At 47.7% G+C, this 18,020-nt stretch overlaps 1 protein-coding gene across 1 annotated transcript in view; it reads right to left on the bottom strand.

Annotated features, from left to right (window-relative positions):
- Positions 1–14,282, bottom strand: part of KCNH5 (potassium voltage-gated channel subfamily H member 5) — a 271,205-nt gene extending 256,923 nt beyond the window's left edge. The window contains exon 1 of the mRNA XM_014598759.3: positions 13,947–14,282. Coding sequence (XP_014454245.1) covers positions 13,947–14,019 — 73 coding nt within the window. The 5' untranslated portion in view covers positions 14,020–14,282. The remainder of the gene's footprint in view (positions 1–13,946) is intronic.
- Between the last annotated feature and the right edge of the window lie 3,738 nt (positions 14,283–18,020).

The raw sequence follows: 18,020 nt of genomic DNA, 5'->3' as shown, positions 1-18,020 counted from the left end.
ACTGTCCCGATAACTAAACAGAGTTCAGCATATTCCTGCAATCTGCTCTCCCTACTCTCGCAAAACTCACGGGATTTTTGAAAAAAAAAAACACAAAAAAAACAGATTTGTGAGAATTTTTTCTCGATTTTCTTTCAGGCAATCTAATCAAGTCCTGACACAAACAGTGATGTTCTATTGAACTTCATCCATGGACCTTTTCAAGTGCTCAGACTAAGTCATGCAGTCTTGCAGAATGCAATAAAAGCTCCTAGTTCTGCAAGTTGATCTATAAAAGCAGAGTTCAATTAAAGTCAAGGGGCCTCTGCACAGGTGGAGTGGTTTACCCAAGTGGAACAGCTTGCAGAAGCAGAGTCCAAGTTAGTGGTTCAGTGGTTCTCAACCTTTTTAGACTTGAGCACCTCTCCATAATTTCTGTGAATTGAGTAGCACTGAATTTCAAAAACTAATTTATAGGTGACAGTGCTTACCTCCTTGCAGAGAGGCTGGGCAGCGGGAGTGGGGAATCAGCCAGGCAGGGACAAGCTAAGACTGCACTTATCTGCTTATCTCCTCACACTTCTGGCAGGAAAGGCATCCTGGTTAAGAAACATTGGCATGGTGTTGTAGATCACCCATTATGTTTGCACCAGAAAGTTCCTTTAGGCTAGGGATAGAAGTTACACATAAACCAGTTTAAGTGAGCAGAAACTGGTTTAAACCTGCAACAGAACAGATGTTCAGCAGTGGTGGCCTTGGGGTTGTTGAGCCTGGGCAAGGAAGTCATTCGGGGCCCCTTAGAGGCTTAATTTTGATGACCTATAAGCCAGTCGGACATCTCTGATTTCAATTTTACTTTGCCCTGTCCATGAAACTGCAGTGAAAGCATCTTAACACAATACACAATTCAGTGCAATTATTTCTTATTTTTATAAAGTGTGGGGCCTCGGGCAAACACCCAGTTTGCCCTCCCCTAAGGCCACTGCTGCATTCAGTGGACATAAACAAGTTTCAAAATGGAAGAAACTGGTTTAAGATGAACCTGGTTGAATGTAGTAGCAGATTTAACTAACTGAGGTCAAATCAATTTATGGAACGTCTGCCCCAGACCCCTTCCTGGTTTAAGTTAAGCCAGAGTCCCCCAGCATCCCAGCGTGCTCTTCCATCCTGGGCTGGGCTGTGCTCTCTCCTTCAGAAACCAGGGCTGGCCCTATGCCTCTGCTCCCTCGCTGGGGCAGGGGTGGGGGCATAGCCAGATGCTGGCCCCCCTAAGGCAAAGGAGACAGGGAAGAGGTTTATTCTAGAGGTGCACTGATACATCGATCCAATATTGGAGCGGCACCAATATAAAGAAAATCGATCGCATCAGAAATTGGTCTGATGTTGCTGATAATTTGGCTGATAAATGCCCGTATGCACACAGCTGCAGCACAGCACGTAGGCAGCGAGGAGCACAGCCGGGCAGCTTGAAGAGCTGCATGCAGCTGGTAAAGAGGGAAGGGGCAAGGGGGAGCAGATCAATGCCCCTGTGGTGGGGGAGGAGCGCGGCTGGAACAGGGGCTAAAGTAAGCCCTGCCAGCCCTAGCCTTAGCCCGCCCCACCCCACACAGATCCAGGGGCACACGCCCCCCTGCCTGTCCTCCCAGACGAGCAGTGGGAGCAGCAGCAGGAGCCACGAAATGATCAGGCGAGTGCCGGACCGGGGGCGCCTAGATGAGTAGCGCGCAGTGGTGGAAACTGTCCCCACTCCCATGCCCCCCCAGACGAGCCACCACTCTGTCCTACACCCGCCCCAGCTGGGCAGTGCTTCCTCTAGCCCCTGTTCAAGCCCCACTCCTTCCTCACCACGAGGACCTTGATCTGCTCCCCTATGCCCCCCTCCCCATGACCCCTGGATGAGCTGCAGCTCCATCCTGTTCCTGCCCCATCCCAGCTGAGCAGTGCCCCAGCCCCTGTTCAAGCCCCAACCGCACTCCTCCCTCACCACGGGATCCTTGATCTGCCCCCTCCATGCCCCATCCTTCTCCTCTCCCCTTCCACCACGCTAGACTTACCAGCTGCATGCAGCTCTCCAAGCCGTTGGGCTGGTATCGGAAATTGGATCAGTACCGGCTGATATGCCTCCTTAAAAATTGGCTATGAGTATCGACCCCAAAAATCTCTATCGGTGCACCCCTAGTTTATTCCCCTCGCCCTCTCCTGTCCTACCAGCACAGACCCCAGCCAGGGTCTACCTGGCCAGGGTGGAGTAACCTGCATCAAGGTCCCCCCACTCACTGCTGCAGGGCAGGGGTGCAGGCATGGCCCCTGAGACAAAGAGGCCAGGTAGGGGGTTTATTCCTCCTTCCCACTTCTCCCCCCAGGACCCCAGCCCCTGTCAGGCATAATCAGAGCAGCTCCTGTCAAGCACTTACTACCCCCCCCATTGCTGCTGGAGTGGCTGGGGAGGGGGGCTTGGCCAGCCCTGGCAGTAGCCTGAAGTGAATTGGCCAGAGAAAGGGTTTAATTCCCCCCGCCCTGTCCCACCGGCACAGACCCTGGGGCACAGCAGTCCATGTCGGGTCACTCCCCCCTCACTGCTGCAGTGGCAGGGGTGGGGACCTGATCAGAGGCTGGCTGGCATGGCCTCTTGAGGGAAAGGGGGCAGGGAGGGGATTTATTCCCTTTTTCGTCCCCTCTCCCCCTAGGGGACCACAGCCAGGGTCTGCCAGCCCCAACCGCTGCCCCCACTGCTCACTCCCTGACAGGGCAGCAGCCCCCATGATGGTGTCCTGGGGAGTGCAAGCCTCTTCCCAGCAGGGGAGCTGCACTGCCATAGACTGCACGGGGCAAGCAGCAGTGGTGGCACTAGTGGGGATTTGGAGGACTATGGTCACCCCAAAATTTGGCTTATTCCCCATAGCCACACCTTTGAGCCCCGCTGCCACTGCCGCCCACCCCATACAGGTTGCAGAAGCTCTGCCTGCTCTGCCCTGGCCCACAACACAGCCCCCCACCAGGAAGAGGCTTGCATTACCCAGGACACCATTCCCCCCTCGCCGGTCCAGCAACAGGGGTGGGCGCATGGCCAGACACCGGCTGGCGTGGCTCCCTGAGTGGAAGGGGGCAGGGAGTGGGTTTATTCCACTTTCCATCCCCTCCCCTGTGGGGGACCCCAGCTTGGGTCTGCCTGGCATGTGCGAGCGGTGGAGGCTGTAGCCAGGGCTGGCAGACCCTAGCTGTGGTCCCCTGGAGGAAGAGGGGATGGAGAGGGACATAAAACCTGTCCCTGCCCCCTTCCCCTCAGGTGGTCATGCCGGCTGACATCTGGCCAGGCCCCCACCCCTGCCGCTGGACGGCGAGGGGGGAGGAATGGCATCCCAGGGAGCGCAAGCCTCTTTGGGGGGGGCTGCGCTGCAGGCTGGAGCGGGGCAGGGGGACATAGCAGGATCACCCACTAGCTGGGAGGGGAGCTCTGGGGGTCCCGGGTCATGCTGAGCCACAAGCAGGGGGTAAAAGCCAGGCATACCCCAGCTGGGGTCCCTGCAGGCCAGGGTGGGGGTTTAAACCCATCCCCAGTCATATTCAGTCTGCTGGGGCTTGGCCATGCCCCCCTCATTTCAGCTTCCCTCCAGCCTGAAGGGAAGGGAGGGCTGCTCTAGCACCCCCCAACCCCTTCTAGCCTGAGCCACAGCATGTGCCTGCATTTCCAGAATCAAAGGGAACGTCTATTCACTTGCAAACCAGTTCAATCTACACAGGTTAGACTAACCTGCAAATATTGAATCAATTCAGGCTCTGACTTTTTGACCGTCTCTCCCTAGCCCCAGAGACAATTAGGCATTTCTTAACAAAGTTGTTTTTTCTCATGCCTCCTAGGATATCAGTCTTTCCAAATTCACACAAGGCAGACTCAGAAGACCAGCTCAACAAGGTCAAATAACACTTTTCCACTCCTGATATCTGTAGTATCATTATTCAACAGTTACATCTCAAAAGCAGATAGAGAACAATCTCAGGAACAGGGTGCTACTGCACTGGGTGCTCTACAGTGGCATAGTCCCTGCCCAAATTCCAGCTCCCCGAAGTATAAAACTGGGGACTCCAATATAAATCCCCAGGTTTCATCAGCACATAGGCTGTGTCACTTAATTCAGCACACAGCACTTCGGGCAATACAGAGGGAAAACTCAAAAAGAAAACACCGTAATAAGGATTTAATGTATTCTCCAAACATTCAGTGGGGATTATAACAACAGTACAGACATGTGTTCCCAAGTATGGCCTGATCCTTCAGGTCTTACCAAGGCCAAACTCTCATTGGCCTTAATAGGACTTTATATCAATAAGGAAGGCAGATTGCCCCACAACTTGTCTGAAAAAATAGGTGTCCCTGGATTCTGACCACATATTTTATGCCACTCCTTGGCTTCTAAATCAATCCATGCCTTTGCCAATTATCTCCTCAACTACCAAGAAAATACCCATAAGCTGTTTGCCAAATTCTTTTCTTCACAAAAATTACGCACAGTGCCACCGAGCCAGATCCGTCTTGCCTTACCCATGCAGACAATCACCTTACATTCAAACAGGAATGCTCACAGCTATGAGGCCAGTGGGATTTGGACTATCTGGTATGAAACCCCCCAACATACCTATTTACTAAGTTATCATCACCAACCTTAGTGCAATACAGAAGGTAATGCAATTAAGAATGAAGGCTGGAAGATGAATGGCAAACCTTTATACCACCTTGTATTACTAATTGTTTCCAGAATAATATGGGGTGGGGGTGAGGGACAGGGGGAATGACTGACTCTGCAAAGGCATGTACATAACTGTATGCAGACAAGTATCCCATTAAAGTAAATGGCACAATTCATATGCATGACGTTAAGTACAGCTGTAAGTCTGTACAGGATTGTGACCTTTTTCTGGAACCTACCTACTTTTTCAGGTGCCTGAGCACTACACAGCTCCCACTAAGAACAATGGGGCTTCGAGTATCTCAGGTTGGGAGGAGGTGGGGGATCATCAAACTGATACCTAAATAGCATCCAAACTATAAACTCCTCATTTGGAAAAGTCTGGCCCCTACTTGCAGTTCCTCCAACACAGGCTAATCCTGCAATCAGTTACGTATGTGAAACTATGAGTCATGCTATCAAACTCAATGCATGTCAAGAAATGTGTTTTGTCTAAGAATTTTGTTGGATTTTCACTAGCTCCATGATTCTTGTGAATGACTGACAACTCCTTGAAAGCTAAGTGCTACATACAACAGGCATTAGGATCGAGCTCTCTTCTCCTGAGTCACGACTCCCAAAAGAGTCAGTGGGGCTATTCACAAATCAGTAGGATTAGGCTCATCATTTTAAGCATATACTGCTGTCAGATGCACATGGGAGATTTCATTTCTAAATCTGACTATACTCACCCCACTGAGGCAAAACTCACCTGAGCTGAGCAGGACTCCCTCCCCCACCCAATAAGGACTGCAGGGCTGGGCCTTCAAGCCTACTTTTTCTGGGTTTAAGCTCTCCAAATATAGTCAGTTATTCACACAAGTCACTGAGTACAAGAAAATCGGACAAAGAAACCTTACTGAAGACACAAGAACAAGCCACCCCCCTGTGCAGGAAGACTAGCACGTGTGGCAGAAGACCAGCTTAGCAGGGAACTCTTCAGTAAGCTAAAACACAAAAAGGGAGCTTACAAAAAGTAGAAACTTGGACAGATGACTAGGGAGGAGTATAAGAGTATTACTCGGGCATGCAGGGATGAAGTTAGGAAGGCCAACGCGCAACTGGAGTTCCTTGCTCGCTGCAACATGAAGGGTAACAAGAAGGGTTTCTACAAGTATGTCAGCAACAAGAGGAAGATCAGCAAAAGTGTGGGCCCTTTACTGAATGGGGGAGGCAATCTAGACAGATGATACAGAAAAGGCTCAAGTGCTCAAAGCCCTTTTCACCTTGGTCTTCACAGGCAATGTCAGCTTCCACACTCCTGCACCTGGCAGCAGTCTGGGGAGGAGGTGAGCAGCCAGGAGCGGTGAAAGAGCAGGTTAGGGATCATTTAGAAAAACTGGACAAGTACGAATCCATGGGGCCAGACTCAAAGCAGCCAAAGGTGCTGAGGGAGCTGGCTGATGTGACTGCAGAGCCGCTGGTCATTATCTTTGAAAACTTGTGGTGATTGGGATAGGTCCTGGATATTTGCAAAAGGGCAAATATAGTGCCCATCATTAAGAAAGGGAAGAAGGGGGAACTACAGACCAGTCAGCCTAACTTCAGTCCCTGGAAAAGTTGAAGTAAGCCCTCAAGGAAGTAAGTCCTCAAGGAAGCCATTTCTAAGCACTTAGGGGAGAAGGCGATTAAGAACAGTCAGCATGGATGTACCCAGGGCAAGTCATGCCTGACCAACCTGACTGCCTTCTATGATGAGAGACTGGCTCCATGGATGTGGGGAGAGCAGTGGACATGATATACCTTGCCTTTAATAAGGCTTTTGATATGGTCTCCCATTCTCACAAGCAAGCTAAGGAAGTCCAGGCTGGATGAATGGACTGTAAGGTGGATACAAAACTGGATGGATCATCAGCAAAAAGGGTAGCAATCAATGGCTCAAAGTCTGGTTGGCACCAGTCCCAAGTGGACTGCCCCAGGGATCAGCCACAGGGCCAGAATTGTTCAAAATCTTCATCAACAATGGGATGGATTTCACCCTCTGTAAGTTTGCGGATGACACCAAGTTGCAGGGGAGTAGTTGATGCACTGAAGGGTAGAGCTAGGATTCAGAATGACCTAGACAAGTTGGAGGACGGGACCAAAAGAAATCTCATGAAGTTCAATCAGGAAGAGTGCCAAGTCCTGCACTTAGGACAGAACAATCCCATGCACTAGTAACAGGCTGGGGACTAACTGGCTAAGCAGCAGCTCTGCAGAAAAGGACCTGAGGGTTACAGTGGACAATAAGCTGGATATAAGCCAACTGCATGACCTTTTTGTGAAGAAGGCTTAGGGCATACTGGGCTGCATTGGTAGAAGTGTTGTCAGCAGATCATGGGAAGTGATTCTTCCCCTCTGTTCAGCACACTGGGAAAACTGTCCAGTTTTGGGCAACCCACTATAGAAAAGCTGTGAACAAACTGGGGAGCAGAGCCACCAGCAGAGAGCAATGAAAATTGTTAAGAGGGCTGGGGTATGTGAATCCTGAGGAGAGGCTGAGGGACCTGCATTTAATTTAGTCTGGAGAAGAGAAGACTGAAAGGGGACTTAAAACCAGCCTTCAGCTTCACCTGAAGGGCAGTTACAAAAAGGACAGGGTTAGACTCTCTCAGTGGTGGCAGATGACAGAACAAGGAGCAATGGTCTCCAGCTGCAGCAAGAGAAGTTTAGGTTAGATATTATGAAAAATAATCTCATTAGGAGGGTAGTAAAGCATGGGAACAGGCTACCCAGAGGGGCTGTAGAGTTTCCATCCTTGGAGGTTTTAAAGACTTGGGTAGACAAAGCCTTGGCTGGGGTAATATGGTTGGTGATTGCCTTGCTTTGAGCAGCAGGTTGGACTAAATGATCTCCTGAGGTCCCTTCCAACCATGATTTTCGATGATTCTATAAGATTTTGGAAAATGCAAGTTAGAATTTAATTTCAAAGATTTATCTTCAATATTACCTCTTAAACATATCCCTCAAATGAGAAAATACTCTTTTATTAGTTTGTTTTTAAAAAAAAGGACAAACAGACAGACATTATATTCTGGCTAACTACCAAATAGTAGTACGATAAACTAGATGAATTAAACACATTTCTTGTTCAATTCACTTTCTTACATTATTCTTTGGCTACATCTGTCTTCCAATAGCAATAACAAATTAAATGTTTAATCTAAAAGCCAATAATTTCATTTTACTATTTCCTTTCAGAGTTATGCACTAATCTGTAGATGCAGCAACACTTACAGTGACCTCTTGTGGCAAGTACTAAATACTGTTCAATGCTGTCCCAGAAAAGATGCAACAATGCCTCTCTAGTTCCAGCATCCTGCTCTTACTGGCTTAGAAAGAAAAAATATGTATATGCGTTAAAAAACTTAAAAGAGACTTGCATTAAAGAACAGTTAATCAAATATCAGTGAAACAAACGTAGTGATTCCCTTGTCCAGTAAGATGATATTCTTCATTTTTCTTAATTATTATACTGGTATACAATTTTCATGAACAAATATTGAATTTATTAAAAGCACTCTAAATATTAAAGACCTGGAGTCGTATTAATAAAACTCTTCCTTATTTTAAGAAGGATCTCATTCACTTATAGCTTCAGGATCAGGCCCAACAGAAGAAAGTAGCCTGGAGAAGAAGGGAGTTTGTATATTCCTCATCTGCATTGCATAATGCCATTCAGGTTCCAGTTCAATCCTTGTATTGATTTATAAATCAAATTCCAATGGTTATTTCAAAGGGAAGGCTGTGCATTTGAAAAACTAAAGCAACCACTAATTACATAATCTTACTGGAACAATATTATCCCTGGGCTAACCTCTGTGTAGTCAATGGAGCTGGACTGCTAATTAAATTGGCCCAGTTTATAACCCTTTATACTTAAGCGATTATACTCATAGGATAAGGATCATACTTCATGCCTTTGTTAACTTTCACACTGGAGAGAACATTAACTGAATTTGAGTTGCACAAGAATCTCCAGTTAATTTTTATTTTCCTTCCTAGATCAGGCAACTCACAATGGCTAGTTGAGGGGTAGACGAGGAATGCTGGCTCCTGTTTTATCCATTGACAGACTCTGAGAAATCAATAAAGTGTCTAAATTTGGTCTGTGATTGCTTGCACCTATTTCCTCTACTTAACTTGCAATCAGTGTCAGTCTTGTAACTGGTTCAAAAAACCCCTCAAAAAACAGCAGACCCAACCAAAACCACTGGAGCTCCAGCTGGAAAAGAGAACTCATCCCTACCGGTATTATGGATCTGACTGCATGCTCGTGATGCTAAACAGTGAATTCTTCAGGATAGAGTGCACAAATGAAACCCTAGCTACACTGAAGTCACAGCAAGACCCCCACTGCCTTCAGCAGAGCCATACCTTTACACATACCTCTACAAGATCTAGCACAACAGCATACATTTCTAACTGAGCTTTCAAGTGTTAAAAGCAAGAATACAGACAATGATTATTGCTACTCATCCTTAACCTGGGTTTGCACATTTGCAGGCTGCTTTTTGCATTTTGTAATGCATTCCCAAGGGCAAAACTTATTACAAATCCACACCCTTCCAATAAGCCCGTTTATAACAAACAGGCTTGGGATGGCACTGATGGATTATGCAAAAGGTGAAGTTGGACTGTGAGGATACATTTCTTCTCTTATCTTGATACAACTCAGTACTCAACTTCTACATCTGGCTTTCCTGGCCTGTAATAGAGACAGGCTTGAGCCACAAAGTTCAGCTCTGGAGTCAAAACTTGCCAATGTCTAAAGCCAGGTCCCTTCTCCAATATGCTGATCTCAAGTTAATATCAGGGGACTTCTACACATGGAGAACCAGAAAAAAACATGAGACTGCTGTGAAGATTTCTTCTTGCCTTAAGGCAGGGGTTTTCAACCTTTTTTAAGGCATGTACCCCTTCTGGTGGATCCCTCTCCTGGACTGCACACCCTGAGCAAGTGGGGGGAGGGAGGGTCCCCCAGTAGCTGGTTGATGACTGGGGGGGGGGGGGGAGGTCTCCCAGTGGCTGGTCAATGGTGGGGGGCAGGCAGGCAGCAGCACATGGCAGCACACTTCCCAAGTGCCCCCGCTTCTCCGTACTGCAGCCGAGTACCCCCTGGGGCCTTCCCAACTACCCCCAGGGGTACACGTACCCCCAGGTGACAACCCCTGCCTTAAGGAAAGCCCTTATTAAACCCCCAAATTTTAATAAACATAAAAGAAAACAGCAGTAATGTATTCTAACCTGATACAATGACAAAAGATTTTCTCCTTCATCCAGGAAATACTCGAGGCAGCAAGGGCCCCTGAACCCAGAAGAGCAAAATTCAGATCTAGTATTTTCTCTTTTAAGCAAGCTTTCTCATAACCATTAGCCAGGAGGAAGACAATAGTATACGGTATGTGATCAGCAAGCAGGACTTGGTCCAGGGCACAATGAACGTCAGAGAAAGATTATATTTTTTATTAGACCACATAGGTCCTCAGTGGACATGTTTTCTTTATACCCCTAAAAAGCATACTGATCACATTCATATCATTGCAGGGTGTTTAGCTTGGGACATCAATTTTTATTTTATTTTTTTTGGCAGCGGGAGGGAAGGGAGGGAGTTAAATGAACAATTTGCTACCATTGGGAAATCCTTTCAATTTTCCAACGCACCTGATGAAGCAACACGGTGCAGTCCAAAAGACAAGATATGCTGGTTTTCTAAGCTTCAGAGTGATGAAAGATTAGCTTGAAGTTCCCCAACAAGAAGAGAATGAAGCGAACATCCCAAGACAAAAGGAAACCACCAACAAATCTTCCCACACTTTTCAGCAGGAAGCCATAATTTTAATAAGGTGTTCCCAGAAGCCCATTCCAGCAAATGAACAACAGAAAAGTAGTGGCCGATATATTTTTTTTATATGCATTTTAAATCACGACCGCCTCATCATGGGATCCCTGGCATTAATCTATTTTGTTGTCCAAGTTGGGGAGAAAACTGGTACTTGAGATTCCTAAGAGACAAAATTTCCAATTCATGTTGAAAATAAAACATATGACTGTTTTTAACACCAAAGTCTATCTACCACACTCAATATGTGCACACAACTCCCACAGTCAAAAACAGTGCCAGTGCCAGCTTTCCACATGTTAAAATTACTATGCATTTTGTACAGAAAAGCAAAGTTATTCAGTTGAGATTTATGGCCAAGAAAAAGTATGATGGGATTTCACATATAAGAGAACTTTTCAGAATAGTATTTTTTTTTTTACCCTGGAAAGAACTTAGAGGGAGCGTCATTGAGGTATTCAAGATGCTGAAGTAATTCTAAACAATAAAAAAAATCCTTTTTCTTTATCCTGTCCCACAAGGTGACGCTGAAAAATCGCTGAAAATTTTTGCATACAAATGTATGTAAAAATAAAATAGTACTATTTCATACACTGGATTCTACACTGTTGACTAAAACCCTGCCATATATTGAAAAAGGGACATCTCCGTACCACATAGCAAGCAGGACTACTTGAGCAATATTTGGTCCACTCACAGTCTATTTAGTTTGGCCCATTAGATGGGAAACTCACTGTTAATGAACAAGGTTATTTCTAAAAAAACCAAATGATGTTATGACCATGACAACTTCAATGGTTAATCAAAGGAAGGGTAATCTAACTTCATGCTTCAGGGCATAAAACTGAACACCTACATGCTCCAGATAGCAAGTCCCAATCTATACATCATTTTCCAAAATGGTTTGGGGCATTAGGGAGAGATTTTGTTCCTTCCTGAATCAGGCAGGCCAACTACAGGAATCCATTACTTGATCCAACATGAGAAATCCCAAATTCCCATTTTTCGGTCAAATTTAAAATGAGATGGGAAATAATATGTTTTAAAGACACAGCTTTAAAGAAAAACAACTTATTGCCCATTCTTTTTGAATCTCACCCCTTACTAAGAATTCATTAGGAAAGACTTAAAAACTAAGATACTCATGTTTTGTTCCCTGCTAGTGACCTGCTGTGTGAACATAGGGAAAAACAACTGAACTGCCCGTGCCTCAGTTTCCTCATTGGTGTTAAACTAGAATGTGAATGTTTATTTGCACCTGCTTAGTAACACTGTGAGCTTTAATTAAAATCCACTCAATGCTTTGAAATGGTCAGAGGAAAGGTATACATCAAATGCACAATTATTCAATCTTGCATTTAATATTCTGGTGGATACACTGGTGCAAGAAACCCTAGCTTTCAGCGATCCATCAGCTATCGAACGTGATGCCGAATCAGCAGCCAATCACATCACATAGCTTGATTTGGGTAGTAAGAGTGCGAGGGGAAGGCAAAAATGTTTGCTGGTTTTTTTTTATGAAGCTGACATTTAATCACCAAGCAGAACATCCTTCAACCAAAGCACAGGTCTCTGTCTTCTTCCCACTGATGGCATATGGCAGAATTCCCACGGTCTTCACAGGGAACAGAATCAGCTCCCTAAGTCAGTGTCTGATCTCAAAATCAGCCGTAACCCACCAGATGCAACCACTTCAGGCAGAGATGGGAAGTAGACCCAACACTGCAACTGAAGGGGTGAAAGGGATGATGATTTATGGGATTGGAAACTGCATTTGTGCACTTGTTAACAATACACCCAGCAACTTTTTTAAATGCTATCCACCTGGGGCACTGTCTATCTAAACTGATTCATGCTACTGCATAATTGCTGATCTGCAGGGGAGGGGGTTGCAAATATCTAGTTGGTCTAATAAAAGATATCACCTCTGCCATGAGTTTTGATTCCTTTCGATCTGGCAGTAGAAAACCTGGGTGGTGCTAAATAGACGTCCTAATGCTGTTCTATACTTTTTGTCTGGAGTGAAACGTCTTGTAAGGTTTCAGTGGGCTAAATTCTGAGGTCTGTTTTCAGACTTCATTCACACAAGAGCCCGTGCACTTGAATCAGAATTCGCCTGTGTACAGACTAGGTAAAAAAATGCATTTGGCCTAATGTGTACCAATCCCCAGGGGCACGACCTGTGCCCACTTCACCGCTTTAAGATGAGGGGCTGCATGCATGTTCCTGGCTGCGGTTTCCGAGATGCTGAAAGGGTAAAATAAATTCCCAAACTGATCAATAATTTTACAACCGTGGAACTTGAAAAGCTACAGGACCACCAGCGTTTCCATCTACCGACGGAGCCTGCGGACGTGGAACTGCAGACAGCACCCTTCGTGTTTGCACGCCTGCAGGATTAGCACCACCAAAAATCACTATAAATCCCCACTATAAATCCTGGCCACAGATACCAGACTTAATGTGTCACAAATTACTAGGGGGCTTAGACCACAGGATAACAAAAGGAAACCTGTGACTGTTATAATAAATAGAACATGAAAGGAAGAGGGAAAGATCATTTCAAAATTTGCTCTCTGATCCATTATCCTCAGCATTGGTCCAAGAAGTCAAAGCATTAAAACACAACTTGATGTGTCAGGGAATACTAGAGGGCTTTGACCACAGATTAGCAAGAAGAAACCAGTGACTGTTATAAGTATAACAAACAGAACCAGAAAGACAGACAGACAGAAGGAAGGAGACCGAAAGAAAGACAGAAAGAGCAAAGACATCATTTCAAAATTTTGCTCTCCGCTCCATTATTCTCAGCATCGGTCCAAAAACTCAAAGCATTAAAACGCAACTTGATGTCTCCCACTATACTAGAGGGCTTAGACAGGGAAGAGCAAGAGGAAACCGGTGACTCTGTTATAACAAACAGAACCAGAAAGACCGACAGAAGGGAAGAGAGAAACACAGCAAAAAAGAAAGAGGCAGATACAGAAAGAAGGAAAGAGAGAGAGACAGAAAGAAGAGGCAGAGAAGGAAAGAGAGAGGCAGACAGAAGGAAAGAGAGAGACGGAAAAAAGAGACAGAAGGAAAGAGAGAGACGGAAAAAAGAGACAGAAGGAAAGAGAGACACACAGAAAGAAGGAAGAGACAGACACAGAAAAAGAGACCAGGAAAGAGGACGAGGCAGAGAAGGAAAGAGAGAGGACCAGGCAGAAGGAGACACGGACAGACGGAGCAAATCCATCCCTGCAAACTCCGCTGGCGGGGCAGCGCCTCTCGCCGGCTGCCCACCCTCCGCGCGGGGCCGCCGCAGGAGCCGGTCTTGGCGCCGGGGAAAGTTGGGAGGCGGCGGCGGGCGCGGAGCGGGGTCCCCCCCGCGCTCGCCCGGCCCCGTCCGCCCTGCCCGCCTCCCCGCCCGCCGGGCTCACCGCTGGAGCGCCGCACGATGTTCTCCAGGAAGGTGTTCTGCGGCGCCACGAGCCCGCGCTTGCCGCCCGGCATCCTGCGCGTGCGGAGCGGGGCCCGGGAGCGGCCGGCGGGAGGGGGCTCGGCGGGTGTGTGGCGCCCGGTGCCGGTGAGGAGCGCTGCGGAGGACGCGGCAGCTCATGGTAGAGGCGCTCGGGCTGGGGCTGGGGCTGGGGCTGGGGCTGTGCCGCGCACCGCGCTCCGGCACTGCGGGCTCCGCGCGGGGCGCGCCTGCGCCCTGCCCGGCCCCACGAGCCCCGCACCGCCGCTGCTGCCGGGGCCGGGCGGCGGCATGTCCGGGCGCTGCCCCTCCTGCACCTGCCCGGGGCCGCGGGGCGGGCTCAGCCCGCGGCGCCGCCTCCGCGCTCCGGAGCGACTGCGAGGATGCGGCCGCGCCGCGGGGCGAGGAGGAGCCGCTGGGAGAGAGAGAGAAGGGAAGGGAAGGGAAGGGAAGGGGGAGGCCCCCGCCCGCGGCACACACGGGGCACCGCGGCAGGCTGAGAGCTGGGGCTGGCAAGGGTTTTCTTCCCGCTCTGCCCGGCCCCCCGGAGGCTGCCTGAAGTGTCCCCTCCCCGCACGTGTGGCCACGAGGGACAGGCCGGCTTGACCCGTGTCTTAACCCCTGGTTTGTCTTGTGAGAGGCAATGATAACGCCCTACGGCTTCGCCTGTGACACCGTCACCCACGGTTAGGGCTGGAAGGGGCCTCGGGTCCAGCCCCCCTTGCTCCGGGCAGGAAAGATGGGTGTCATGTAAACCCTTCTCCTGTCCCCACTCAAGGTCTCTTGTTTAGACACAACAGGCCTCGTCTCTCTGGTCTCTTCTCCTAGGGAATCTCCTCCACACTGCTAGTGGTGCTTGTTGCCCTCCTTCCCCTCTTTGCTCTTCTTTGCCTCAACAGCCTTTCCCTCCCGCTGCTCCCCTCAAGGCTTCATCCCCTTCGCAGCCCAACATACACGCGGCAGGCCGGGCAGCAGGGGAAGGGACTCGGGGGAGGATGGGGGCAGCCAGCCACGCAGCCACTGTTGCTTCTCTTTGCCCTGTCAGTAACCAGCTCCCATACCACCTGTCTATGCCCGTGGCGGGGCACCCTTGCCCCCGGGGAACTGAGCTAGTTTATGGCACAGCCGTGTTGACCTTGATGGGAGAACCTGACTTTACAAAACGAGCTTGGCATTGTTCATCTGCATGTACTACTAACAAACCCTGCAGCACCAAGTATTAGCCCAACGCCTCACAAATACGCACTGTCCATTTGCATCACTGAGTAGTAGCCCAACTCCCCACAAGTACAGGGCAGCAGCAGCTGGCGGCAAATCCATGAGACCCTGCTAGATAGTCTTGCAGCAGCCAAGCTCTCCCAGAAAAGAGAAGGGATGCTCCAGGCTCTGCACAGCTGGAAAGCTGCACCTACCCCCAGCCCCATACAGCTTGCGATCCAACAAGACAAAACACAGACACACCGTTTTAATCACAGTGAGCTCTCAAGGTTGTCATTATAACAATAAGCATCATACATCCCCCCCATGGCAGCCTCTCTGGCTGGCGTCATTAAAAGTTGGCTGATATCTTGCAGATGCCAAGACGACATAACTGAGTCTGGATTACAGGATTCCCGGGGCAAGCATTGTCACACTGGGTGTTTGTACAGCACCTGGCACTACAGCGGCATTTGAATGTTATTCCAAAGGAAATAGCCATGCACATGTTGTTACCACCCCAAGCATTCAGAAATCATGACTCGAGCACCCAGAATCATGGAATTAGTTTAAAAAGCATGAGATTTTAAAATGTCTCTTGGGGATGCGTTGTCTTCCTTAAAATTTTGCTCCATGGAGTTCACACCTTGGTACTTTTCTGAAAGCCTATTTAACTTTATTCCAACCATACAGCTGGTCCAATAAAATATATCTTCCCCTCCCCCTCAGCCTCCCCAAAATATCCTTGCCTCTCAGATACTTTTCTGTTAGTGCAAAGGCTAGAAATATATTTTTTTTTTAATGAAAGCTGAGATTCTCGTGTATTCACATGATTTCAGCAGCAGGGTTTGGGGGAGGGGGAAGGGAGTTCCAGGAATCACAAGACTCCCAATAAAACTGCAGCTTGGCAACACTGCTATAAGGATTTGTACACAAAGAGCAATGCTTTGACATCAGGTACAAAGAGTTGCCATCTGGTAGTAGGTGGATAGTTAAACCCAAGGAGAAGGAAGCAGCCATGCACAGAGGGGTCTCAGCCTCTTATGACCTCCCTGTTTTATTTTGGGATCTTTCCCTACTATCTCTCTCCGATGTGAGAGTCCCAGAGGAACAGATGAGTCAATGTTTTAACAGAGACTGCACGTTAATTGCTGTGCATGCTTTTCCACACTCCTGACCCATCTCGGGTTCTGCCTCCAGCAGGATCATAAGTTACACAGTAATTTTAACAATAACTTTGAAAAGTGTGGACACTAAAATCCTGGGAGCTAGCTGAATGATCTGTTTTTTCTGCTTATGCCATTTTTGAAGCCATTTCAGACTATACAGGCTCACCGCTATTTTCCATCTTCCTCCTCCTTTTTCCATTAAATTATCTAGCCCATCCCTGCCAGAACATGAGGATGCCCTGCAGAATCCGCTTCAAGTGCTCTGCCCACTCACTTTAATTGGCTCAAACACAAGTGCTTCCATGTATGCTGTGAATAAGTCTGAATCTTTTAACTTTCCCCTATGCTTAGACCCGGACCCAAATCAACTGAATTTTTCAACTGCTTAAAGTTTAGAACATACTCAAGTGCTTGGTCACATCAGGGACCTTTTTCTGCCAAAGGCAGCTATTATTTTATATGCCGCCCTGTCAGTAAACAGTTGCCTGAACCACTGAAAATACAATGCCTGCTGCTGTTCTCATTTCAACTCATGCAAATCAGAAATAGCTCCACCGAAATCATGGGGCTCCACAGATACAAAACTGGTCCTGGAGGAGAATCAGTCCCAAAACAGCATGTTTTCATTGGACTCACTCTTCAAGAACAAGTCTGAAACCTTCAGGGGTTCCCCCTACAGGGATGTGTTTTACGAGCTGCCCCTGCTGAGCCCTGCCCCAGATACAGGCAGCGCTGGCATCTAGTAATTGGCATGTACCGAGCACTGCACGTCTGTGTCTTTAAAGTGTGTGATAGCCCTTGAGGTGCATCTATGCATAGCCAAATGCTGTATGACTGATCTGCCTGGATAGCATTTTCAGTTGCTGTGCTCCCAGCCCAGCCTCCTTCTGACCCAGATTGGATTCTTCTATTTATTTTTCATCCATTTCCCACTTTGTTTTTGAAATCCAAACCACCCTCCTCCCTAACTCTGAATTCTGAATCAAACCCCTCTCTTGCTTTCCCTCTCTATGTCTATTTACTTACTATTCTCTCAACATTTGAAATATGACAACCTAATCCAACACTCATCCCATCTGCTATGTGTTGTGCATCCAACTTTGAATATCCCACTTAAAAGAAAAGTTTTACCACTCTGGTTTTAGGGGCATTAATTGGACTCTAAGTTTTGAAAAGGAGCAAGCTCCAAGGAGAAATTCTTAAATGTCACAGCTGTCTGGCAGGACAAGGGCAGCAGAATGTGCACAATAGGATGCTAGCCTTCCTTCAAATCTTTCGAGCGCCAAAAGGCTCTAGGGGACACCTCATTTCTTTCCTGAAATGCTGGGAAAGGTTAAAGATAACCTTGGAAAGAAAAAGTCTGATGTAAGAGAGAACAAACCGTGAACTGCAGAGGAAACTCATCATCTTGTAGGGATCTTCAAATTATACTGGGTTGTTAGTTGGAAGTATAAAGTGTCAAACTAGCAAGGAGTGAGCTGTCAGATAGCTTGAAGATCAGCATGATCTGGAGAGAGCTTACTTCTCTTTTCTTTCCAAGTCAAAAATGCCCCTCTCGACCATCTGCTCTTAAGTGGGACAGAAAACGTACTTGGTTCCAAACACGCTTTCTTGCTGTAGAGATGTTGCACCAAATTGTGCCCTCTACTACATTTGACACCTCTGGAATT

Source organism: Alligator mississippiensis, chromosome 2, assembly GCF_030867095.1.
Source record: "Alligator mississippiensis isolate rAllMis1 chromosome 2, rAllMis1, whole genome shotgun sequence".
NCBI lineage: Eukaryota > Metazoa > Chordata > Crocodylia > Alligatoridae > Alligator > Alligator mississippiensis.
Note: the sequence above shows the minus strand (reverse complement) of the source record. Positions and strands in the feature narration are given on the sequence as shown.